Below are 26,215 nucleotides of genomic sequence, written 5' to 3' on the forward strand. Positions count from 1 at the left end.
CTTTTAGTTACCTGTACGTAACGCGCGGTGAAAGAGCAGTGATGACGCACAGAGTTCTTTGGTTTCGTGGCTCACGAAGTGCGGCGACTCTTCGAGTTCGAAACCTTCGAGTTTCAACGCGCAGTTTGAGAACAAAAAGAAGAAACAAGTTTTCTCTCTTTTCTCTTACATCTAAGTAGAAGTTACAACTAGGGAGTAAGGAATGGAGGGAAGAAACGCCCGTCTGGCATTTTACCGTCAACACTTTCTTCATTCATGCATACACCGAGACGATGAACAGGGTTTGGTTACCGCTATTATCTGCTATCTTTTAAACACCAGAAAAACGAAAAACCTTTTGATGGAATGCGACCGGATACCAAAGCTACGGAACTACTTCATATGACGGAGTATGATTAAGAGCGCATGCACGACCACTTGACTCTTAATCCTTCAGGTCAGAAAACACTGTACGTTAAGCTGTTTCAAAGTTCAGAGCGTTTCCTTGGAAGTGAGAATTTTTGTTCTCGCCTTTTGTTCACAATATATTTTTTCCCTAAAATTCCAAAAATAAGAGAAAAAATAAAAGTAGTTTATTTGAGGGCTGTGTTGGGTTGCGCTATCCACTCAAAAAAAAGACTAATTAGGAAAATATTTGAGAAAAAATAACAAGAATTGTGGAGTAGTATAACATGCGCGCGGACGTCATACTTCAAATCTATGACATAGTTACGCTATTATGACGTAATCACAAACTCAAAAAAAACAAACTTTTCAGCTAAATCTGTAAATACTTTTATGCTTACGATGTTCAGAAAAACCGATCTGTCAATTTTTCTGAGAGAACGACATCCACCTAAACTAAGTATCTCGAAACAGTACGACGAGACGAAGCCTGTTCAGGCTGAAGAAACGTCTGTAAAATCACGCCTGAGGGAACGATTTCCAAGACTGTTTGGTAGTAAGAAGAATAACAAGATCATCCCAGTCGTTAAGATCGACGTAGAGGAGTATGTACCCACGAGGTTGACGGATATCGATACGACTGTGTTTGCGCAGGAGCTGACTATGTTAGAGAAAGAGATGTTTTGTAGTATAGACCTGAAGGAGATTATCAACAGAATATGGAAAAAACAACATCAGGTGAGTTGATTGGTTCGTGATAGTTATGTTGATGATTTTGCTATTAATCATATCCTTTTTATAATCACTACCAAATCCTACAATGCCATTGGTTCAAAGGAGTGCGATTAATTCCCAAATCGCATCCTTAGGAGCTTTTAATCGCATCCTTTCAGACCAAATTGCACTCCACTCAGTTCAATTACCATCATGAAGTAGGAATATGGAAACCTGATGCTATAATGTGAATTCTGGTATCATGCAATCAATGACGGTAATATTCTATGATGCTAGAGACCTTTTTAAAGTTCCGAATTAATTGAAATCACTGCTGCGTTCCTTGATAACAGACTAATTTGTCCAGGCTTAGCCTTGTATAAAAAATATTCACAAATATCAAAGATAAAGTGAAGAATGTACAACTTCAATAATACAGACACTTCAAAATTCCATGGATCTTCACTGGAACACACCTTCAGCAAAAGAGAACTTGATACTCGAGTGTTGAACTCTTTAACATGTCATTCCCTACAGTATCATTTCTTTGTTTAATGGTTGCGCATGAGAAGACACATGAATATAAATGCAACTCAAACAAAGAGTATTATTATAAAGAGAATGACACTTGTTCTGAAATGGGAAAACATTATGCCTGAGCTAAATGAATTCATTGATAATAATGCTATAAGCCTTTATCTCAATAGTAGATCATTTTAAATGCTCCTCAGAAAAAGAGAAGCATCCTGCTTTTCTCCCATGGAGCATTGTTTCTGCCCACATCAGTGATCACTCAATACATAATGTCCAAAGAGGACTGGCTATGCTATTTCAGTTAACTGATTATTATTTTCTGTTTATTTTCTTTTTCTTTACAGCCATGTTTATCGCCTAATGTTACAAGGATGACAGATTTCCATTCTCGACTGGCTGGTATCATAGCAACTGAAGTGGTAGATCAGAAAGAGCCTGTTGCTAGGGCACAAATCATCGCTAAAGTCATTGCGGTAAGAATAATATCAGATATTCGAGCCTTCAAACCATTGTGGCATTTGGGTCAGTCTGACTCATTACATTTCATTCAAGAGATTCATACTATTGATTTCATTGACCCAAATGCCTGATCTTGAAACAATTGTTTGAAGGCAATAGAGCGTAACTCTAATATCTGCCATTCCAAGCATGGAAGCATAGTATAGAACTGTTATCATACAAACTCGAATAAACCCCATTTTCATATTAATTAACTGACCCAAATGCGTCCCAAATGCAAATAAACAAGTACAGGTTGTCAACAAAAAGCGGTTTGAGTATGCGCATGACCAACCACTGATTCATGGAAACATGGCCGCTTGAATATTTCTGAGGTGGAATATTTCAAGAGCTAGAATTTTGGGTAAAGGTCACTGGCAAAAAATGTTGAAACGATAACAAGTGATCCACTGTGTTCTCGAGCAGAGGTAAGACATATTTCTAGCTAGCGTCGCTTTTTTATACACGTGCCGAATCTGACTGAACTATCTTCTTTGGCACCTGTGAAATTCGACGTGTGAACACACTGAACACAGACGAACTCATAGCTAACTCATCGACCCACCATGCAATAAAAGAAATAGATATTGCGTATATTACCTGGTTCGGCATTCCTCTGCAATATTCTCTGAACCATAAAGGCGTTTTCAGTCACTTTGAATCGACCTTGACTCCCGCCATCTTGATATTAGACTTGGTTAACTAATTTACATATTGACGCAGTTTGACGCGGCAAAATCAGATAATTTGCATAAAGCATTCAATTGAATATGCCCCTTATTAGCCTACCGCGGATATGTATTATAACGTTAGTCATCTAGGGCATTCTTCCTTTATATTGGTTGCTTTGTCTTCTGGTGTTTCCAAAAGAATATACATTAAAATATTCATAGATAAATGATTAAATAAATAAAGTTGTTACTGTTACATTCTCACACTTCCGGGACACAGGCAGTCCATAACCGGAGTTTCCTTAGTAACGGGAGAAAAGGAGTAAAAAAGAATGAGGAAAGAAAATAGAAAGGAAAGAAAATGGGAAACAAAAGAAACGGGATAGTAACAAATGGAAACAGGGGTTTGGGAGAAGGAAGCCATTGTAGCTGGTTGAGAAATAAAAGACTGAAGAAGATAAAGTAGCAAGGAAGGAAAAAAGGAAGAAAAAAGTGAGAACGAGCAAAAATTCGTAAATATCATCAATATAGTTTTTTATTAATTTCCCTATAGATTGCCGACTGCTGTGCTAGTCTTTACAACTACCAGGCTGTCAAGACCCTACTTGGTGCTCTTCAAGCTTTTCCTGTTGCTAGGCTACTAAAAACATGGAGAAAACTACCAAGAAAAAGCAAAAGGTAAACTAGAAAAAATCTTTAAAACAATCACTTTAAAAAAAATTATTATCAGTATCCATGGATATCTTTTTAAAGGGCTTCATAGCAGGGAAAATACAAGAACGAAGCATGTGATAGGCTTTTTTACTTTGTGCACTTCTGTCATCCATTCCTTTTGATGGGAAATGATTAACCCTAGATACTAAGATCCATTAATGATCTTTGCCAAAAGATATGACACAACTGTGGTTATGGTGATGCAGCATATATTATACTAAAATCTCCCTTACTTTCGAATTATTTTAATGGGAAACATGGCTCCGCTTTCGTGTTTGTTTGTACCAGATTCCATTTGAGTTCCTTGGGACATGACTTGACAAGCCTGAAAAATGCGTCAGCGGTTATGGGTAACATCACGAGCCCATTTGTTTGATATATACTAAAATCCCAAAGGTTTCTCAAAAAATAAATATCAAATGCAAAAGTATATCGTTTTAATAAGGATAAGTTCGTTTCTTAAAGGTTAAAAAGATATATATTTGTTTTCTAGGGCAATTGGCGCATGCGCATAGATTTTCTGTGCGCGGCCTTTGAAATGTGTCTAACATTTGTCTTGAATCCTTTATTTTTTTTCATTAAAGCCTTCTTCGCAAGCTCATCGTACTTTCATCTGAAAGCCTACATGCCTTGTATTCACGACACAAGACAGCCTGTGAAAACAGTCCAAACTCACTGCAATATATAGGTGACGTCATGACTCAAATAAACTACATTGAAGACATCGTTTACTCTGACGTCAAACAAACCAAATCAACTCACCATCAAAAACTACATGAATTACAAGACTTGCTCTCGAGTTACAAGAACGCTGCTCGCGGCTACTGCTTTGAACGACATCCTGCGGTCACTAAATTTCTTACGACTTCAGCGTCTGTGAATTCTGTGAACGAGAATCTCAAGATGTCGAAAAAGAAAGAGCCGGACTCGGAAGAAAAAAAACTCTTTTACTAGTTTACTAGAAATGTTTGTTTCGTGCAGTTGTAATTATCATATTTTAGTTTTTATTTTTCTCTTTACAGTGGGAATCTTTTTTACATTTATATATTCCTATTTAATAAACAGCTCGTTTAATTTACAAAACGTATCATAGCTATAGACTGTATGGTAACGATGGGTACTATCAAATGGCTTCCCCTCTGAGCCAATCAGAAACGAGAACTCGGATACTCTTCTTATATTAATATATTTTTAAGAAATGACAGAGAAATGGCAATCAGCAATCGATGAAGTATTTACACATTCATTGTCATTGTGATGGCGTCATCATGACGTCATTGACCTCTACTACCAGACTCCCTTGCACACTTTCTTTTGTTCAGTTAATTAGCACCAACTGTTTTACTATTCTTATGAGGGAATACAAATTTAAATCAGAAAGAAAATTCGCGAAGCATCTTGGTAGTGGGAGTCGAATGAAGCCATCAATAAGGTAACACGTCTTGACATGTTGTGATGAAATCATAGCACGGCGCCTCATATCCGACGTGATTAATGCAATAGCCACACGCTTTGCAACGTGACGTGATATGAGTAATATCAACCACGCCTCGATACGTCACATGACTATCCTCTTTCATGATACACTTGAACTTCCAAGATCTTTTATCGATACAAACAAGCGATTTTTCACAACACATTTGTCATTTGCTAATGAACTACATTTCATCGTCATACTTGCGGTTTCATACATATTCGACAAATATCATAATGTTTTTGGCTGGTAGTTAAATGGGGGTAGCTGGCTTTGTTCCCTCGCCGTGAACGAAGGAAGAAGAGGAGAAAAGCTGAAGAAAAATGAAAATAATCAATTTAGAATATCGGATGGAAGATATACGCACCTATATTTAAATCCTTTTTACTGACACAATGCTTATATATTGGTCTTGTTAACCGAATTATATCCATAGCTATCCTCCTTTTGCATTGTCAGTAACACTATGCCTGAGGCTGAATCGGGTTCTCCACCATGTTGAGTATGCTAGAGCTACCCGTTCTAGACAAAGGCCAGAGTCCTAAAATTCTAAACTACTGCTGCTTGACACTTTACTGTCAAGTCATACGCCTGTCATCGACTAACGTTAGAATGCAGCTCGTTAAAAGCACGTTTACATCACGGCTTCCTTTACCAATCTTCTCCGATTCGTCCTAAAATCGCTTACCTTTCATAAAGTATGTTATCTGTCTTTCGGATGGGTGGGTTTGGTAAAGTCGAGCAATCGTAACTTAAAAAAATAAATTAATATATTTTTAATCACTATCATACCAAATTTCCCCATCGTCATAAATCAGGAACGTCGAAGGAGCACTTCTTTTTGTAAAACGCTCGCGTCTCACCTCTGAGGTCCGGGGTTCGAATATCAGTCGCCCCATGTGAGCTGAGTTAGTTGGTTCTATTTCTGACTCCGAGGGTTTTTCCGGCCCTCCGATTTTTCTTCTCTTCTCTCAAACCAACCCCTACTAATTCAAACTCATACTTGGACTGTATAGTGCCTGCCAGAGGCGACTTTATATGCTTTCAGTTTGACCCCGTTAAGCTGCGCCACTGCTGTACTTCCGGTGGTGAATAGCGATAGCAAGTTTTTTTAAAGTGGCGGGAGGCTAGGCCGAAATGGCTGCGGCGTACCAGAGACGAGTTCCTTGGAAGCTCAAGTTTGCGCTAAGAAGTAGTAATTAATGCGTACCTTTCATATAGAGGATTTTCATCTGTTTTTACCGTGTATTCGACTTGAAAACTGACGCTAAATAAAGAATAAAGAAATACATCATTACGATAAGCATTTTTTTCTCCTTAAAAATCTAAGAGAACAAACACCGATTGTCAAGAATAACATTAGTCCTTGAGCTGGCGCGTCATAATGGAAATGAGAAAGAGTTGGACATGTACGTACAACTCTCACGTGGAAATGTTTATGTCTTCGTAAGAAATCGAATGTTAGTGTATGAATATGACTTACGGGTCTGCGTAGATGAGGTTCTCTTCTGATACAGAGCGGTGCATAAGCCCTCTATAGTAAGAAAAACAGCAATAAATTAGAATGATGTAGATCAAGAGAAAATGAACTAAGAGAAGGAATCTCTGGTATTCATGCTTGTAACCATCATAGGCACAGTTTGATGCTATTTTTAGAATCACTTTTGTTATAGTTTGTTTTTGTTTTTTGCGCATGCTGCGCGCGCTCTACGCTGTTTGCTTACGCTAAAAAAAAGAAAACATGAGCAAACAGGGTAGAGCGCGTGCAGTATGCGCGTGCAGAAAAACAAACGATCAAATAAATGATTCTAAAAATAGCATCAAAGATTCTAAAAATAGCATCAAAGATTCTAAAAATGGGATCAAAGAGTGCTCATGATGGGGAGCTTAGTTCATATTCTCTTGTATAGACACTTTACCTTGAGTGTAATATTTTCCCATTTCAGACCACATGATATTTTCTTGAGAATAAGATTGTTTTTTAAAGTTGTATTTATGTTAAACAAAGGAATGATACTCTAGGGAATGACATGTGGTCTGAAAAGGGAAAACATTACGTCAGAGCCAAGGAGGTCTATTCCTCGGTTGATTAGAAAATCAGCTAGATTTCGTATGGTCAGTTTATCAAATTATTCCATTTAACGAATAAACAAATGACTAAACAAACAAACAGACAAATAAAAGAAGGGAAGTATCGTATGAGTAAAAGAATAAATAAAGGAATTTAAGAGAACTTAAAGAGCGAATGAATAAATAATAAATTGAACATCGATTATTAAAAGTATCATGTGCGCCACATTATCACAATAAAACTATAGGAATCAATATCCTTGAAGCCATACCTGCCAGCCACAAGCTCGTCCAACGACTTAGATCTGTCTAGCGCCCTGTTGAGGAATACACCTATTCAGTTAATAAACGTTGTCCTAACGGGTGAAGAGCAGAAGACATGTGTAGTTACAAAACGTACCTCTTTCTTTCCGTCTCTTTTTTCTTTGAACTCTCTCTTCTGCGAAATAAAGTTTAGGACAATGTTTTTTATTACCAACGTCCACATGTCATACCTCTTAACGGCTCTGAACGTCTAAGCATACGATTTTCAATAATCTTCGCAATGTTCTTGGTTTACAATCTCTATAGACCAGATTGAGTCACTGGTGACTGGCAATCCCCTACTCAAATTCTAATCCGTCCCAGCTATGCTCAAGTTTGTGGAAATGGGACTTCGCAGTCTGAGTTAATCCAAAAAACACTGTAAGCTCTATAGCTATAGCTATGACTTCGAAATGGAATTTAGCGTGTTGGGTTTTGCGGACGAAGGAAAACAGGAGAACCCGAAGAACAACCCTCAAATTGCTGGTTTTCAATCATTCCCAAGAGAATATAATTACAAAAGACACGGCGGCCATGTTAGATGATATAACAAAAGAGACTAATGACAAATCTTTTGTTAGATTCCTCCAACATGGCGGCCGTGAAAACCATCAATTAAGGGAGAGACGATCTCTACTCATATATAAACACCTACCTACAATGGGAAACACAGATGATAAATATTACACCAAACACAACAACAGCACCACTGATCGAACCAGCAACAATACGACCAACAGATGACAACTTCGATTGATCGTCAGCGAGGGCTTGAGTCCTGAAGTCTCCCTCGCTATCCTTGGCACTGGAAGAAGAGGGCCCCACGGTGGAATGATCGCCTTGGTTTGATTGTCGTGGAGTAGTTAATCTATTGTCGATTCCAGTTTGATGTTGTGATTCAGTTGATGGATGAGGTGTTGTAGTGGTGTTACCTTTGTGTGGTTCTTGTGTAGTTGGTGTTGTGTTTTGACGTGTAGTTGATGATGTAGTTGTTGGGATGGCTGCAAAAATGAATGACATACGTACTTGTCTTTTGCTACATTATGTTGATACCACAAAGATTGTTTATTTGCGCAACCAATTCTTAATGATATTTGTAAGTGATTATTTATAAATCGGGCTAGGCGTAATCACATTTGGAATTTCGCAGCCATTCTTAGCGTTGTCGATAAGCGACGACGCTAATAACGGCCGTATAAATAAGAATTAAACAAAAGCAATCGTTGGTTTATACAAAATTTACTGAGGAAAAAGAAGGATGAAAGTAAACGCGCGCGTGGGTTCTGTGCAGTTATAAAACGCGAGAGACAACAACACAAGAGACAAATTAGACGAATTAGCATGCCGTGTAATAACTGCACCAAGAGATCTTAATGCATGGTCTCTTTTGCTGCACATAGCATAGTGCAGAAAGCAAGTTTTTCATTTCTTTTATAAGATACAAATCGGTATAGCCGTTTTTTTGGATAACAATAACACAACGGAAAGCGCGCACGTGCTCTCTGATTTCATGAAGCACGCACCCTCAACCAATCAGAAAGTGAAATCTTTAATAATTATTTTATAACGCTATATGCAAAGCGTAAGCATTAAGGATCTGTAGCTGAAAAGATCTTACATGATATTAATATTAATCATAGCCACCATTAAACTTACGCTGACAAGTAACTGCTGGAGAGGAATCCCATCGTCCGTCCTCGCCACAAACAGATACCGGTATGAACGAGTCCCGCGGGACATATCCGGGATTACAGCGCGCTGTACACGTGTCGTTAAAAACATTACTGTTGGCTCGAGAACAGCGAGGAGGATAAACATGACCGTTGATGATGCTCGAGAGAGGAGGACAGTAGTTTGCTGTTAAACAAAGATAAAGATAAATAGTTGGTGCAAATGAACGATAATGGTGTGACATCGAGGAAGAATTTGGCACAACGAGGAGGATACACATGACCGGCCGTTAATGAAGTTCAAGAGGAGGACAGTAGTTTGCTGTTAAACAAAGATAAAGATAAATAGTTGGTACAAATGAACGCTATAATGGTGTGACGTCGAGGAAGAATTTGGTCGCCGCATTGAGTCAACTGAATTTGAATTTCAGACACGCATGAAGCTACTGCTTTTAGCGAAGTGTATTGAAGAATTTATTACACAAATGAAACGAGATCTTGAGTTCACGGACGAGGCCTTATGACAGCGCGAGCACGCTCTCATTCATTATCGTTTATTCTAGCAGGGCGGGGGTTAATATCGAGGTCGAGAAGGGTGGGGTGGGTGGGGGAGAGTGAAGGAGTTGGGAAGCTGTGGCGGCACGTCGTCAACGATAAGTTGATAACACTGATTTTGATAACATTTCTTCGTATCGCGTGTCTATATTTTGACCTTTTGATGACTGTAAAGGAGGAAGGGAAGTAATTAGGATAAAGAAAAAGGGAGCGTCAAAAGGGTTCCGTTTACGCTTAAGACATATGCCTGTAATAAAAGTAATATATAAGGTGTATAATGATTGTCAAAGGAGGATACGCCTAGAGTGAGGACAGTAAAGGGCAAGAATAAAGGAAGTGTCGAAGATAGAGACATAAACATACTCGCGCATGAACGACAACGCATATTAAAAATACTTGTTTCGCATTGGTATCTTCAAGACACGATAACAATATTGCGCACATACATATACAGGTACATACTCACGTCTATAATAGCAGTAATAAATAGTGTGTCCATATCTTGACCGCGTCACTTGATAAGGAGAAGCGCCACCATAATCATTCTTTGTCACCATCGTATAGTACTCTGTTTCATAGTATATAAACTCCCTAGTGGCCATGGCACCCCGGACACGCTGACACGTACTATCTCTGTATGCTATGAGGAAGAAAGGAGATGACAGAGGAAGGTCGATCTTCTCCGTCTTTCTACCTTTGGTGCTACAGCAAAAGTACATTTTTCTGTGCAATGGTGAAAACCAGAAAACTTGGAATTACAGATAAAGTAAGACAGACAGTCAGACATCGTTTGAAATTCTCCGATATCGCGGGGGACAGATGGTTTTTCCCGCGGCGTTTGCTGTTGTGAAACAAATTGCGAAGTGAAGCATACTCTCAGGAGCCCAGGGTAGATATCGGCAGAACTCAAAGTCGTTCATTTTGTTAGAGTTGCAAAACCTAACGAGATAAATTCCAATTTGATCTGTGATAATTTGTATACCCGGTCCCTGACTTAGAACAATCCAGAGGGTTTCTTCAGGGTACAGAGACGGATTGCGGACGCAGGACTTTTTCTAGGGGAGGCGGGACACCTTCCAGGATTTTCGTTTTAGGAGGGGGTGCTCCCTTTACTTACAAACTCATCTAGGGGAGGGGGGCGCTTTCCTGCACCCCTCTCCTAGATCCGCCCCTGGGGTATCGAGAATTGTGAAGGTCTCAAGATGCTTTTCTTGGACAAATGAATACGATTTTTTTCTATCGCTATTCAGTATTGGTTAGCGTTTCTTATAATTCGAAGCTTTGTTATAGGAAACGTTTCTGCGTGTGACATCCGTCAGAGACTCATTGGCACTACCATGGCCTGGGGGGCGCACAACATTTGAACCGTGCCTTTATCATGCGAAGCATATGGATTCAATGGTAACATCTGTAGGGTATACACTTACGTATCGTAGTAGTATTTTCCCTTTAGGCAGTGTTCCATTCCACGAGTTCTTGTTTCTTCCTATCACTTCACTTTCGTCGTCCCAAACAACCCACCCTGACTCCAATCCTCTCGGACACTTCTCGCCTTTTTGATAGATACAGTACTGTCCAGTAGGCCAGGGGGGGTTAGCGCTGTCATTGATTGTATTCGTCTTGACGCAAAACTCCTGGAACACATCGTTCTTGACATATCCCGCCAAGTGGAAGCTTGGTGATTTGCTTGTTTGAGGATTTGTGTCTTCACAGTCTTGGAACAGTGAGCCTGTTTCCCACGTGAATGGACTGGACTTTGGACATCCTTCGATGGGTTTTGGTAACCCGTACTGACCTTCTGGCCACAAAGTCACTGAGGAAAACAAAAAATAGCGATTTGATAGCTATTTGCCGGTCACCGGGAATTGCTCTAATTGACCTAAACGATTTCAGTGCCAGAGGCACTTTGCTTTATTGATGGAAGTGATGTCGCGTTAATAATTTCGCCAAGCAATCCTCTCTGTCTTGTTCTGTATGACACTGATTTGCGTTTTAGAATTATATCGGCAAACGAAACTATATGGTAACTTCTGGCTTTTAGTATTGATTGGCCAAGCGGTGAGAGCAGCGCTTGCCTAGCTCTCACTAAGGCATGCAACCCGTAATGTTAAATTCTCGAACTCGGTGACTATTCTCTCGATCCCCCGAGGGGGGGAGGTACTCCCCTATATTCGCTATACGGGTACGTGCCGCCAAACAGGGTATGGTTTTCAGTGATTCTACTCTGGAACAGGGTATATAAAATCGCGCTCGCTCTGGGACAGGGTATATGAAATCACGCTCTCTCCTCTCTGGAACAGGGTATCCATTTTCGCAATACCGCGGAACAGGGTATGACTTTCAGCGATCTTGCTCTGGAACAGGGTATGAATTTCAGCGATTTTACTCTGGAACAGGGTCAGGGTTCAGAGGGCTCAGCGGCACATCCCTACCCTAAATGGGCAAGAGTACCCCTCCCCCTCCGGGATACTCTACTTTGTAGCGATGACTTTTCTCCGGGTCGGTTTTTCCTCACTCCGCATGCAACAATCAATTTCTAAATTCCAGTGCAACAAGAGAATCCAGTGTAAGGAGAGCCACTTTATGAAACCGCTATTATACTTCCCTTTTTATATTTACTTTGATGATAAAGTACCGAAACCCAAGACGGGAGAGACAAGTGGACTAGAGCCACACTTAAAAACAATAAATAAGCGAGATAGTTGGCAAGCATAATAGGCAATTGTCCAGTAAGAATCGGTAAGTGATACTACAACGGAATACTATGCTGAGTTTATCGCTGGAATAAGTCAACTTTGAGATCCACTTAGCGCTCTGCGTGATTAAGGGCACAATTGAATATGCGTGTTTGGACGCATCGACACTGATAGCTTCGCGGTACACCCTGTAGACTTACATTCAGCCTTCACGCTATCAGTGAGCATTCGTAGAATCGAAATCCAATCAAGAGTGTAAGCGAAAAAGGAAGGGGAAATAGATTGTCCTGCGGAAAAAAAGGAAAAGCCTCCATGGACTCGTGGAAAATATTTCGGCCGGTGAATTGCTCAAAAATCAGTTAATGAATCCACTAGATACAGTCTCATCCCGTGATTACGAATGTTTTAGGGAGATAAGGATTACATCTGTTCTTGAGTGATTATAGACAAGGTCATTGATAGTCTTTATACAGCATATCTGGCTTAGAATTCGGAATAAAGACCGCTATTTCTTGTTTTATCGACCTATAAAAAGCTACTGTGGCTGCTCCGAGTATCCAGCGCTTAGATCACCCTATTAAACAGCGCCGCGGATTCACAGTAAAAAATGGACGTCATTACACGTGATTGTTTTTCTGAAGTAGATTTATATCTAGGTATTAACTTGCCATGGACTCTGTCCAACATGCGGAGATGCTCATCATTCTTACAGAGGAAAAAACAATAAACCAATTGATTTTGGTGGCATTTTTCATACATTTTCGTGCACGTTTATTAGTCCAAAAATTCGTACAAGTGATAATAGAAAAGATTATTCAGTTATTAGAAAACATTTTGGGATAATTAAGTTATCGGTTTTCCAATTATTTCAATATTAGAATGGGATTATGTGATGATGACGTCAATGTGGTTTGGTGTTCAAGAGCTGCATAGCGCTTCAGATACACGAAGAAAACCTTGCCAAACTCGACGACAAGAATCATTTTTAGCATTTTTAGTCAATTTTATGACTTTTAACTTAACGTATCAGAGTTCTTTCTCTCATGCTGAGCTTTGAGGTCGTTGAGTTCGTTTGTCGAATGAATGAAACGAGTGGATACTTCGTCCGGCGTTGGCGTGACGCAAAATACAACTTGTTTTAAAACTAAACTTCCCTTAATTTTTATCTTGAATTTCATTAATAAATCACAGAAAGGAATCGAATTTTCGACACAAGAAACAGCAGCAAAACTTTCAAACTTTTTCTAGCTTTTTTCACGGGTTCTAGCGATAAAGAAATTGCAGAGGATTAATGTATGCTTTATAGTATGATTTAGCTCTACTAACCTCTCTCAGCAGAAGTCCTGTGATAAACCAAACTGAACAGAAGTCCAAGAGGAACGAGCATAATTCTTGTTCTATTAAATCGAGTCATTCTTTTACAATGAGAGCTATGGTTTGTGCAACGATAAGAGAAAACAAATCAAATGTCATGACAGTGAAACGCGATCTGATGTGTTTGGATCGTGTTTTGAGGTCAAGTTGTGCGAAAGCAACTCCTTGGCAGCTGTTAATGGAAGCCATCACTCAACAGTAGCGACGAGCCATTAATAAATGTCACTCCTTGATGGTTTTAGAACAATGTTTTGAGATGTAACAACGGTGGTGAAAGTCTTTGAATAAACGACGGAGAGAGAGAGAGAGAGAGAAGGAAAAACGATTACATAAAGGTTCCTCTTTCTGAACCTGCTATTTCATCTTCTTTTAATGGCTATTCCGTATCCCATACTTGAAGTTTTCAAAATAAACATGTTGAACAATAAAAACTTTGAAAACTTTCCAAGAGGAAGTTGGATACTTCTTTCGTAAATACTCGGCTTCGTGCACAAGTCAGTCCCCGAGTGTATGATTACTTGTACGTGGAAAACCTTGCAATATATATCGTGACTCTCAAATGGTTTTCGTTTATAAGCCAATCTGAATAACACGAAACATCGAATTCATTTATGATCATATTTAATAAGACAGAAAGTTATGGGCTAATTATGTTGGGGGGGGGGGGGGGGGGGGGCTTATTGAGTTTCTTCCGTCAAAACAACGGAAAACAATAAAAAAGCATAATTCTTCAGGTTTTTTTTCCTGCTGAAGGGGTGGGGGCTCCAGCCCCCCTTTGCCCCCTGGATCCGCCCTTGCCATCATTATGTTTTCCCCCAAATCTCATAATCTTTTTCATCAGCAGCTTGATCATCATTTGTAACACGACGATCACATCAGTGACATCATTATTCTACCTCTTGTCAGTCTTGTAAATCCTGTCTCGCGACGCAAGTTCCAGTTAAGTAGTAAGCCTTAGTTAACTTTTCTTGGAAATTTCTGGCCAATAAATTCCAGTACAGGTATGCTACATGCTGCGATTCATCGTGAAACTAAACTCTTATCGCGCGCTTTTACACACACCAGATAAAGTTTTTTAATGTTAAAAGGTTTAACAGCGCCTCGGGAGAACATCGGACAAGTACTGCATTCAACTATGCAGATGATAAGCCGTGATGCTGTAGAAAACGTCTGTTTGTCCAAGTTTTCAGCTGCCATGATGCGTAATGCTTACTCGCTTGCCATTGAAGAGGCGTCAGCAGGAAAATTCAACAAATAAATGATAAGACATCAAATGCTGCAAAAAAATCTGTCAACGCAGTTTGCCTTCACGAGAGCTTAAATCGCCATTGGATACTGAGGTATTAAAATGATAAACTGAACAGTAAAAAAAATTTATAAGCCATATAAAATAAATTCATATTATCTCCGAGTTGGCCATAATTTTCACACGCTAGACGCGCTTGGAAGAACGCCAATATAGACTTGTATGTCCTGGTAGGAGAATCATACACTCTTTTTCAAGAATGGATAAGCTTTGATATTAAACGGGCGAGGTATCTGTGCTCACTATTTCAGCTATCTCCCACTACTGACTCGCCGCGGATGAATTATGAGATAGTAAACCCCACGGATAACCTCTTCGAAGCACACCTCAAGCGGCGGGCACCGTCATCTCGTCTCCACTAATTAAAAAACTAATCGGGGGATTAAAAACTGAACGAGCATTAGCGCAGTATCAATTACCAGGACAAAACGTTGAAGGATATGCGGATGAGATTAAAGAAGGGTCAAGACTAAACTGAGCCAAAACTGTAATTATGCCTTGTGATATAAGGTCATGCAGTCGATAGTCTGGGAAGAAGAGGAAAGGGGGGAGGACCGTGGAAAAAGGAAAATGATAGAAGAAGAAGAAAGGGAAGGGGGAGAAGGTATGAGAATGGGAGAAGGAAATAGAAAAGATGTTCTTCAATTCTCAGGAGACTGGAATTCTTTTGTTTTGTCCCCCAGATCGAGCTGCTTTGACATCACATGCAAGGGGTCTATCAAGAGGTGATGGGGGAGGATACGTTTGAAAGGACAATGAAAATGACAATTTCTTGTCAGATATTGCTTTTCTCCCAAAAGATTTTGGTCTCCGATCCTAAAATATTAAACTAAAAAGGGGGTATTTGATTTTTAAATATAAATCATTGGTGTTGATCATGACAAGCTTTCTCCTTATTTTGCAACTAACAACATTTTTCTTCTTCTTATAACTCAAAATTAATCTTGGTTTGATCAATTCTCAAGAGATTGCAGTAGTTCTTTCTCAACATCTGACCATATATCTTTCCCTGTCTCCAAACAATCAATCAGTATGCTAACCTTTTTGTGATCAAGGCTTGGATCCTGAAATAGAAGAGACAGGATTGATTACAGTTGTATGCAATTAAATCTGAGAACGATTTTTTAGAATGAATAGAATTTTTAAATAGTCAGTGGAGTTTTAATAATAATAATAATAATAATAATAATAATAATGATAATAATAACAATGATGATGATGATGATGATGATAATGGGATTAACAGTGGATTCAACGGAGAGGCTCTTCTTCCGCCGGATTCCAATTGGAATAAATTATGGGAGGGGGTGTTACTGTACCAGGGTCCTGAATAGCTAAGGGTCCTGAAGAGGTAAAATGGGAAATAAAATAGGAAATGGGAAGAGTGGAAAATGCTTGATTAAGGTGATTATTATTTAAGAAGCTTCAACAAACATTGACAATGAAAAGCAATAAAATCTGCATCTTTTTCCAACGAGATCTTTGTTGTACCTTTCTTAATTTATCTAAGTCATCAGAAAAGTTTGAGGTGATCATCTCCATGTAGAAATCCCGAAAACTTTTCTTTGGTTTTTCAGCAGAATTCTCGGTCTTCAAATAAAATAAAATTAAAAAAAACATTTTTTAGGCTGGGCCAATAAAGTAATAAAAGTAATAAAATAAATATAACATAAATAATAGTTTTTTGAAGAAAGTAAGAAGATCCACACACAACTAAAAAAATATCTGATGTATTGTCTTAATATTGCTTATGCTCAAAACATTGGAAAGAAATTAATGCAAAAATCAAAGGTACGAATCAATAATATAATGATACAGAAAGGAAATGAAAGGAAAGGAAAGGAAAGGAAAGGAAAGGAAAGGAAAGGAAAGGAAAGGAAAGGAAAGGGAAAAAAAGATAGAAAGAAAGAAAATGCCTAGAATATAACAAGCCATCTGATTGGTTCTTTTGCAGCGCGCTCTTAAACCAATTAGAACTCAGCTTAGAAATCATCGCATCCTTCCTCTACGTCGGCCATGTTGTTTTAGTTCCACGAGGTTTGTGTAAAATCGTACTTTGTATGAAATAAAATCGAAATGTCAAAAAGAAAAGTTCGTTTTGGAGAAGATGAGCCCAACCAGAGTGAAGAAATGGAGGATGAAGATTCAGCTAAGCGTTTTAAAGCTAAACATTCGCTAGACAGCGACGAAGAGGATGATAACGAAGACAACAAACTGAAGAAGGATTCTTACGTCTTGACAGAAGACGACGTCGAAGGACAAGAAGATTCAACTATAGACCACGATGGAGAGATTAAAATAACACCTTTTAACTTGAAGGAGGAGATGGAAGATGGCTACTTTGATTCGGAGGGGAATTATTTCCTCAAGAAGGAAAAAGAGATAAGAGATGACTGGCTGGATAGTATTGACTGGGGGAAAGTTAAAGAGAAAAACATCAAGACTACAGATGAAAAGATGGAATCGTCTGATCAATTTGAGGATGCTAGTGAAATAAATACTGCAGAGTATTTGCAAAAGATTGTTGCGATCCTTAAACCAGGAGAGACTATTTTGAGTGCTATAAGACGGCTTGGGGGGAAGGCAAAGTTGTCTTCTGCATCTGCAAAGCTCAAGGCCAAAAAGCAAAAACAAGAAGCTAGTGAACCAAAAGATAACGAGGAAAACAAAAAACAACTGCTAAGTTTAACAGAACTTGCAGACACTCTCTTGCAGTATGGAGATTTCGGTATTTATCAGGACACTTATGAAAAGTTGCAGTATAAACTGAAAAAGGTAGCTGAAGAAGCAAAAAAGTTAGATGATGATGATGAATTGGAGGCTGCATATCGTCATTCTGAAGGTAAAGGTGAGGAGAAGCCACAAAATTCTTCCTCAGGGAGCAAAGATGTTGCAGATGACAATGAGGTATACTGGCAGTATAAATGGGATGATTCTAAAAATGCCGATATATTTGGGCCCTTCTCATCGTCTGCAATGCAGGACTGGGCTGAACAAGGTTATTTTAAAGATGGTGTTTTGGTGCGCAAGTTGGCAGACAAGCATGAGGAACCTGTGGGACAGTTTTATAGCTCTAAAAGAATTGACTTTGAGCTTTATACATGAAGATATTTGCTATAATTAGGAACTTTCTGAGTTACAATAGCTACTGCTCATCTTTATATGCATGATCATAAACGCCACTACACTGGTCAGACCATATGCTGATATATGATTTCAACATCACAATTGTAATATTAAAATTGAATTATGACATTCATTGAACCAGAAAAAAAAATGACAAATTGACACTTTCCTGGCCACAACAATGAATTTCCTGCGATTAATTAAAGTTATGCAATGCGAGTCTGTCTCTATTGGACATCCTAAAATATGTCCATGTTATGGCATATCTATAAATAGCTTACAAGTGGATATTTAACATTTATTAAAAAAAGGCCCATACAAAACTACATTTAGGGGGTTGAGAACTCAGTTACTAAGTATACATGCAGAATTGATGCAATAGTTGTGATAGCTTACAGGGTTTCACTTCTTATTGATACACGTTGCATCAGCAGTTTTATACAGAAATATGGGAATAACATGAATAACAGTTGAATGGATGACTAATTTGAGTGGTAATTATAGGTAATAATGTAATTAGAGTTTGCAAATATACCAGATTTACTGTATGATCTTCATATAAATTTGGGTGACTCTTCTGTCTGATGCATGAAGGGAGTTTACTATAGTCTGAAAGCCAGACATAGCATTCGAAGCAAGCATACATGTTTATTTATCTTAAGATTTTACACATACTGTAACTATGCGAGATGAGTCAGAGTTGACTGTATTTAACTCTTATTGACAGGCATCCTTACCTTTTCACAATCATTTGAACCTACATCCTGTTCCTCAAGTGACTCCATTAACCTCCAGACATGTTGGTTTACTTGCATTATTTGTTTCCATAAACCCATTTCACAATATCTCTCAGGAATTGGTAGTGAAGGGTTAGTTGTGAGGTCCTAAGAAAACAAACAAAAATCCATAATCTAACCCTTCCCCTCCAAAATGTATTTTTCCAAAGGTTTCAATTGCAATTTTGTTAACTGGGACAACAATGTACGGGGAGAGAGAGGGGAGAGAAGTGACAGAGATGTCATTGAAACACGAAGAAAATGGGAATCCTAAAGAAATCCCAACAAATTTGTCCAAAATTGTGGCACAATAACAGTGTTGTAACTGGTTGTCACTTTACTTTATGGCAAGGAGGAACATACCTTTAAAAGGTAATCCATTGCAAGATCTTTAACTTGTTTTCTATCTGCAATATATCAAAGGTGTTATTAAAAACTAAAAAAAACATTACAGTAAAAAGTATAATAGTAAAATGTATACAGTAAGTATGTTTTTCTTTATTTCTTCTCCAAGGGGGACAGGCAAGTAAATAGCTACATAAAGATTGTAATGCAGTCACCATGCTAGAGCAGTTTTCGTATAAGAAAAAATGTTTTTCAGCATGCACCTGTTATTATGCTTCTCAGCTGAGTTTGGCGTGACAAAAATTTTGTCAGTGAAAAGGGTATAATGTCAGGGGCAACCTCAAAAGCATTTACAGTGCAACATGCCAAAGTATGACCAGTGAAATTGGCATACTTTTATGCAAAGATATAACTAGCTAAAAACTAGTGTGAGCTGCGTCGGTGTTTCTAATGAAACAGTAATGATGAAAAGGTAAATTATACACCGTGAAAAGATGAAAAAACTTACTGACGTTTCGGACGCTAGTCCTTCGTCGGAGTAAAAGAGAAAGAAGTGGTAGAAAGGAGTGTATATATGATAGAATAAGACAAAAGAAACCAATGAGAGCAAGGTAGGCAAGGAAACAAAAACAAACAATCAAAAGACAAAAGAAAAGGTTAGTTGAAAATAAAGCGTTCATTAATCCCGTTGGGACTAAGAGTGCCCAATAGGTGAATAAGCCGCATTTCTTTGGTCTTGCGACAATCATTGTTGCCGTTAAGCAAAGAAAGACCGAAAACAATGAAGTCAGAAAGAGAATGGTTAGCTAGATTAAAATGGCGGGAAACTGGTTTGGTGGGATCGTTATTGCGAATATCATAAAGATGATTGCAAATGCGATCACCAAGACGGCGGCCAGTCTCGCCCACATACAAAAGATTACAGCGGGTACATTTAATACAATATACAACATTAGAAGTGGTACAAACAAAATGGTCAGTGATTTTAATAGTTGATTTAGGACCGACAACAGAAGTGTGAGAGGCTATGTGAGGACAAGTATAACAACGTTTACGAGAACAGCGAAAAGTACCAGGTTCTTTGTTAGAGGGAAGAACTCCCTTGACCAAGAAAGAACGGAGATTACGATCACGTTTATAGGAAAAGAGAGGGCGGTTGTTGAAAATAGCAGAAGTGCGAGTATCAGAGTCAAGCAGAGAAAAGTTGCGGTTAACAATGGGTTTAATGGAAATGTTAATAGGATGATACGTAAGAGTGAAAGGAATGCGGTCATTATAGGGACGAGTGTGAGGAGTGAGAGCGGTGGTACGATCAATAGTAGAAACTTTACGAATGGCGCGATCAATAACATGAGCAGGATAATTACGCTTAAGGAAGAAGGAACGCATCTCAGAACATTTAACAGAAAAATCAAGATCATCACTACACAAACGACGAAGACGAAGAAATTGCGAGAACGGAATAGCGTTAAGAGTGTGCTTAGGATGAGAAGACGAGTAGAGTAAATAAGAATGAGAGTCAGTAGGTTTGTAATGGACACTAGTGCTAAGACGGTCGTCATTAACACTAAGCAAGATGTCAAGGAAAGTGACTGATGTTTCACTAACCTCCCACGTAAAGTCTAAGGCAGGGTGAAAAGAGTTAACAAAAGAGATGAAAGAATCTAAGTCATTACGCGAACAAGAAGTAGCGCCAATACAATCATCAATATACCGTCCAAAAAACTCAGGTTTAGGTCCATTATATTGTTGAAAAACAAGGTTTTCGACATAACCAACAAACAAATTGGCATAACTAGGGCCCATCTTAGTACCCATAGCAACACCGTTTACCTGCCGATAATACCGATCACCGAAAGAAAAACAATTAAGAGTAAGAACAAGTTCAGCTAAGCGTAACAAAGTGGGAGTGCTGGGCTCGAGGACAGGACGAAGATCGAAAAAATGCTGAAGAGCACGAAGGCCCTCATCATTAGGAATAACAGTATACAAAGATTTGACATCCATAGTAAACAAAAGCTTAGAAGAGTTATCAGGAAAGCGAAAATCATTAAAAATACTAAGAGCGCGATTAGTAATGCAAAGATATAACTAGCTAAAAACTAGTGTGAGCTGCGTCGGTGTTTCTAATGAAACAGTAATGATGAAAAGGTAAATTATACACCGTGAAAAGATGAAAAAACTTACTGACGTTTCGGACGCTAGTCCTTCGTCGGAGTAAAAGAGAAAGAAGTGGTAGAAAGGAGTGTATATATGATAGAATAAGACAAAAGAAACCAATGAGAGCAAGGTAGGCAAGGAAACAAAAACAAACAATCAAAAGACAAAAGAAAAGGTTAGTTGAAAATAAAGCGTTCATTAATCCCGTTGGGACTAAGAGTGCCCAATAGGTGAATAAGCCGCATTTCTTTGGTCTTGCGACAATCATTGTTGCCGTTAAGCAAAGAAAGACCGAAAACAATGAAGTCAGAAAGAGAATGGTTAGCTAGATTAAAATGGCGGGAAACTGGTTTGGTGGGATCGTTATTGCGAATATCATAAAGATGATTGCAAATGCGATCACCAAGACGGCGGCCAGTCTCGCCCACATACAAAAGATTACAGCGGGTACATTTAATACAATATACAACATTAGAAGTGGTACAAACAAAATGGTCAGTGATTTTAATAGTTGATTTAGGACCGACAACAGAAGTGTGAGAGGCTATGTGAGGACAAGTATAACAACGTTTACGAGAACAGCGAAAAGTACCAGGTTCTTTGTTAGAGGGAAGAACTCCCTTGACCAAGAAAGAACGGAGATTACGATCACGTTTATAGGAAAAGAGAGGGCGGTTGTTGAAAATAGCAGAAGTGCGAGTATCAGAGTCAAGCAGAGAAAAGTTGCGGTTAACAATGGGTTTAATGGAAATGTTAATAGGATGATACGTAAGAGTGAAAGGAATGCGGTCATTATAGGGACGAGTGTGAGGAGTGAGAGCGGTGGTACGATCAATAGTAGAAACTTTACGAATGGCGCGATCAATAACATGAGCAGGATAATTACGCTTAAGGAAGAAGGAACGCATCTCAGAACATTTAACAGAAAAATCAAGATCATCACTACACAAACGACGAAGACGAAGAAATTGCGAGAACGGAATAGCGTTAAGAGTGTGCTTAGGATGAGAAGACGAGTAGAGTAAATAAGAATGAGAGTCAGTAGGTTTGTAATGGACACTAGTGCTAAGACGGTCGTCATTAACACTAAGCAAGATGTCAAGGAAAGTGACTGATGTTTCACTAACCTCCCACGTAAAGTCTAAGGCAGGGTGAAAAGAGTTAACAAAAGAGATGAAAGAATCTAAGTCATTACGCGAACAAGAAGTAGCGCCAATACAATCATCAATATACCGTCCAAAAAACTCAGGTTTAGGTCCATTATATTGTTGAAAAACAAGGTTTTCGACATAACCAACAAACAAATTGGCATAACTAGGGCCCATCTTAGTACCCATAGCAACACCGTTTACCTGCCGATAATACCGATCACCGAAAGAAAAACAATTAAGAGTAAGAACAAGTTCAGCTAAGCGTAACAAAGTGGGAGTGCTGGGCTCGAGGACAGGACGAAGATCGAAAAAATGCTGAAGAGCACGAAGGCCCTCATCATTAGGAATAACAGTATACAAAGATTTGACATCCATAGTAAACAAAAGCTTAGAAGAGTTATCAGGAAAGCGAAAATCATTAAAAATACTAAGAGCGCGATTAGTAATGGACCTAAACCTGAGTTTTTTGGACGGTATATTGATGATTGTATTGGCGCTACTTCTTGTTCGCGTAATGACTTAGATTCTTTCATCTCTTTTGTTAACTCTTTTCACCCTGCCTTAGACTTTACGTGGGAGGTTAGTGAAACATCAGTCACTTTCCTTGACATCTTGCTTAGTGTTAATGACGACCGTCTTAGCACTAGTGTCCATTACAAACCTACTGACTCTCATTCTTATTTACTCTACTCGTCTTCTCATCCTAAGCACACTCTTAACGCTATTCCGTTCTCGCAATTTCTTCGTCTTCGTCGTTTGTGTAGTGATGATCTTGATTTTTCTGTTAAATGTTCTGAGATGCGTTCCTTCTTCCTTAAGCGTAATTATCCTGCTCATGTTATTGATCGCGCCATTCGTAAAGTTTCTACTATTGATCGTACCACCGCTCTCACTCCTCACACTCGTCCCTATAATGACCGCATTCCTTTCACTCTTACGTATCATCCTATTAACATTTCCATTAAACCCATTGTTAACCGCAACTTTTCTCTGCTTGACTCTGATACTCGCACTTCTGCTATTTTCAACAACCGCCCTCTCTTTTCCTATAAACGTGATCGTAATCTCCGTTCTTTCTTGGTCAAGGGAGTTCTTCCCTCTAACAAAGAACCTGGTACTTTTCGCTGTTCTCGTAAACGTTGTTATACTTGTCCTCACATAGCCTCTCACACTTCTGTTGTCGGTCCTAAATCAACTATTAAAATCACTGACCATTTTGTTTGTACCACTTCTAATGTTGTATATTGTATTAAATGTACCCGCTGTAATCTTTTGTATGTGGGCGAGACTGGCCGCCGTCTTGGTGATCGCATTTGCAATCATCTTTATGATATTCGCAATAACGATCCCACCAAACCAGTTTCCCGCCATTTTAATCTAGCTAACCATTCTCTTTCTGACTTCATTGTTTTCGGTCTTTCTTTGCTTAACGGCAACAATGATTGTCGCAAGACCAAAGAAATGCGGCTTATTCACCTATTGGGCACTCTTAGTCCCAACGGGATTAATGAACGCTTTATTTTCAACTAACCTTTTCTTTTGTCTTTTGATTGTTTGTTTTTGTTTCCTTGCCTACCTTGCTCTCATTGGTTTCTTTTGTCTTATTCTATCATATATACACTCCTTTCTACCACTTCTTTCTCTTTTACTCCGACGAAGGACTAGCGTCCGAAACGTCAGTAAGTTTTTTCATCTTTTCACGGTGTATAATTTACCTTTTCATCAATACTTTTATGCACAGGTGGTTGCATGTTCACTGACAATAAAGGCTGGGTATGATTATTATCAGTGATGTTGCCCTTAATGACATATAAATTTCACCGACAATTGAAAACTTAGGCAAAAACTTCTGTCATGGTAAACCCTACTGAGAAGTGTAGTAAAACCTGCCATAGAATGGCTTCCTATAACTGTCTTCCTTGCTAGGGATTTCTCCAATCACAACATGTAAGACATCAAATAGTTGTAGTATGGTTACTAATTTACTTTATTATCTGACCGTGAATCTTAGAGCCTGGACACTAGCAAATCGAGCAATCTGATTGGATAGATCGCATCGCAGACTGGTCTAGATTCTCCAGTATTAACCGGTCCGATCGCATATTAATCTTACGGCGAAAACATTTTGTCCTTTTCAATGAAAAGTGGTCATATAATAAAACTCTTATCAACTGAGCTTGGTCGGTCTGTATGGGATAATCTTGACCTCGGTCGGGTACAGACCTCGGTCAAGATTATCCCGTACAGACCTCCCGCTTGGTTAATAAGATCTAAGTACTAAATCCACTCCATGAATATTCTCACCTCTTGACTTGATACCACCTTGATTAAAAAGTGTTATCACTTTTCTTAAATTCATGAGATTTTTAATTGCAATAGGTGACATTTCTTTAGCATATCTGAAGTAGAAACAAAATGTCAATATGTCCATGCATTATTATATATGATTTAATTCTCAGCTTGCCACTTGCATACCTTTTCTTCTCTTCTTTACTGAGATTCTTAATCAGATCCTGGTCAACCCATGCTACAACAAATTTTATTATATTTGTTAGAACAATGTGATCATAACTTAGGCGTTATAGTGAGTACCTGATGTGTGTGTGTGTGTGTGTGGGGGGGGGGGGGGTACGCATAGCATTGTGCACCAATTCCATAGGTAGCACAACAAAATTTGTATTTCATTTAAAAAAAAAAAAACTTGATTGCCGTGCTGTTATAAAGCACAGTTATAAAGCACTTGGGATTGGCAGAACACTTGAGAAGTGTTGAGAAACACTCTACTATACCTTGTGCTTCTCCTAACACTTCTCTCATGTTCTGCCAACTCATATGTGCTTTGTAACTGCACAGAGCAAGTGCAAGCATTTTCTCGATTTCTTCAATATATGTTACTATTATTATCAGTGTCGTCATTCACATTAGCATCATTGGTGTAATCTTCATTCGATTGTATTAGGAATGGATTCACCTTCATTCAGCATTGGTAATGTTTCTTTATGTGTTTCTATCTTCCTGGAAAATTTAAGTAAAGAACGCATAATTATACGCTGGTCAATTCTTAGTTTGCAATCAATCCCAAGAGAGCACAATAACAAAAGGGATGTTCGCCATGTTGAAAAATCTTTTGTCAAATTCTTCCAACATGGCGGCTATTTGCAAACGAAGAATAGGTTAATAATTTTATAGTTTATGAAGAAAAATAAGAATCGGTATAAATAGCTGATAATCCGGATGAGGTATGACAAAGTTATGTACCTTTTCTTGCTGGAATACAATCCTCCTACTCCAAAACACTTCGAAATCTCTTGTAAACAACCAATAATATCATTATCTGTTGAAATTAAAAATCGCGGGTCTTAGATCAGAGCACATGTCAAGAATAGAAATCTTTTGAAACTATTAGATTTTTTGAGAATAAATTGGTAAAAAATATCCTTAATTTACACAGAAAGATTTTGCATCCATTACTACCTTGATCTTTAATTCCACTTTGGATATTACTTTTTCTTTTACGAGATTTTTTATTTTCTTTTGTCGCTGTTTGAGATGTGTTCTTTTCGTCCTCCATTTTGGATTTGTTTAAAAGCCGCTGACAAGAACCCGAAACCCTCGGGTACTGTCCCGCGAACCAAGTAAAGTTTATAATGAATTTTTACAATTTGAATTTTACACTTGAAGAATTTTATGCATA

The 26,215-nt window shown here is 38.6% G+C and overlaps 3 protein-coding genes and 1 non-coding gene across 4 annotated transcripts; 2 read left to right on the forward strand and 2 right to left on the reverse strand.

Annotated features, from left to right (window-relative positions):
• Positions 1-786: 786 nt before the first annotated feature.
• On the forward strand, positions 787-4,469 carry LOC116291168 (ras guanine nucleotide exchange factor Y-like). The gene is made up of 4 exons (XM_031698296.2): positions 787-1,122; positions 1,977-2,105; positions 3,355-3,479; positions 4,100-4,469. Exons 1-4 carry the CDS (start codon positions 787-789, stop codon positions 4,467-4,469), a joined length of 960 nt encoding a protein of 319 aa, XP_031554156.2.
• Positions 3,938-13,831, reverse strand: LOC116291152 (uncharacterized). Its single transcript, XR_016120022.1, has 11 exons — positions 13,610-13,831; positions 11,015-11,400; positions 10,054-10,310; positions 9,019-9,219; positions 8,018-8,363; positions 7,460-7,498; positions 7,332-7,376; positions 6,473-6,523; positions 6,200-6,256; positions 5,678-5,740; positions 3,938-5,302 (listed from the first exon to the last, which is right to left on the reverse strand). It is a non-coding gene; the product is annotated as an uncharacterized LOC116291152 (transcript).
• A 506-nt stretch (positions 13,832-14,337) lies between these two features.
• Positions 14,338-26,096, reverse strand: LOC116291229 (uncharacterized). Its single transcript, XM_089031539.1, has 9 exons — positions 25,996-26,096; positions 25,780-25,855; positions 25,493-25,536; positions 24,997-25,048; positions 24,826-24,920; positions 19,229-19,272; positions 18,827-18,973; positions 16,455-16,553; positions 14,338-16,027 (listed from the first exon to the last, which is right to left on the reverse strand). Exons 1-9 carry the CDS (start codon positions 26,090-26,092, stop codon positions 15,917-15,919), a joined length of 765 nt encoding a protein of 254 aa, XP_088887665.1. The 5' UTR covers positions 26,093-26,096; the 3' UTR covers positions 14,338-15,916.
• LOC116291228 (CD2 antigen cytoplasmic tail-binding protein 2) lies at positions 16,968-18,575 on the forward strand. Its single transcript, XM_031698369.2, has one exon. It carries the CDS (start codon positions 17,040-17,042, stop codon positions 18,066-18,068), a length of 1,029 nt encoding a protein of 342 aa, XP_031554229.2. The 5' UTR covers positions 16,968-17,039; the 3' UTR covers positions 18,069-18,575.
• Positions 26,097-26,215: the final 119 nt, after the last annotated feature.

This window comes from Actinia tenebrosa, unplaced genomic scaffold, assembly GCF_029948245.1.
Source record: "Actinia tenebrosa isolate PJP-AT-01 unplaced genomic scaffold, QUT_ActTen_1.0 PGA_scaffold17__23_contigs__length_9995812, whole genome shotgun sequence".
In the NCBI taxonomy this organism is placed as follows: domain Eukaryota; kingdom Metazoa; phylum Cnidaria; class Anthozoa; order Actiniaria; family Actiniidae; genus Actinia; species Actinia tenebrosa.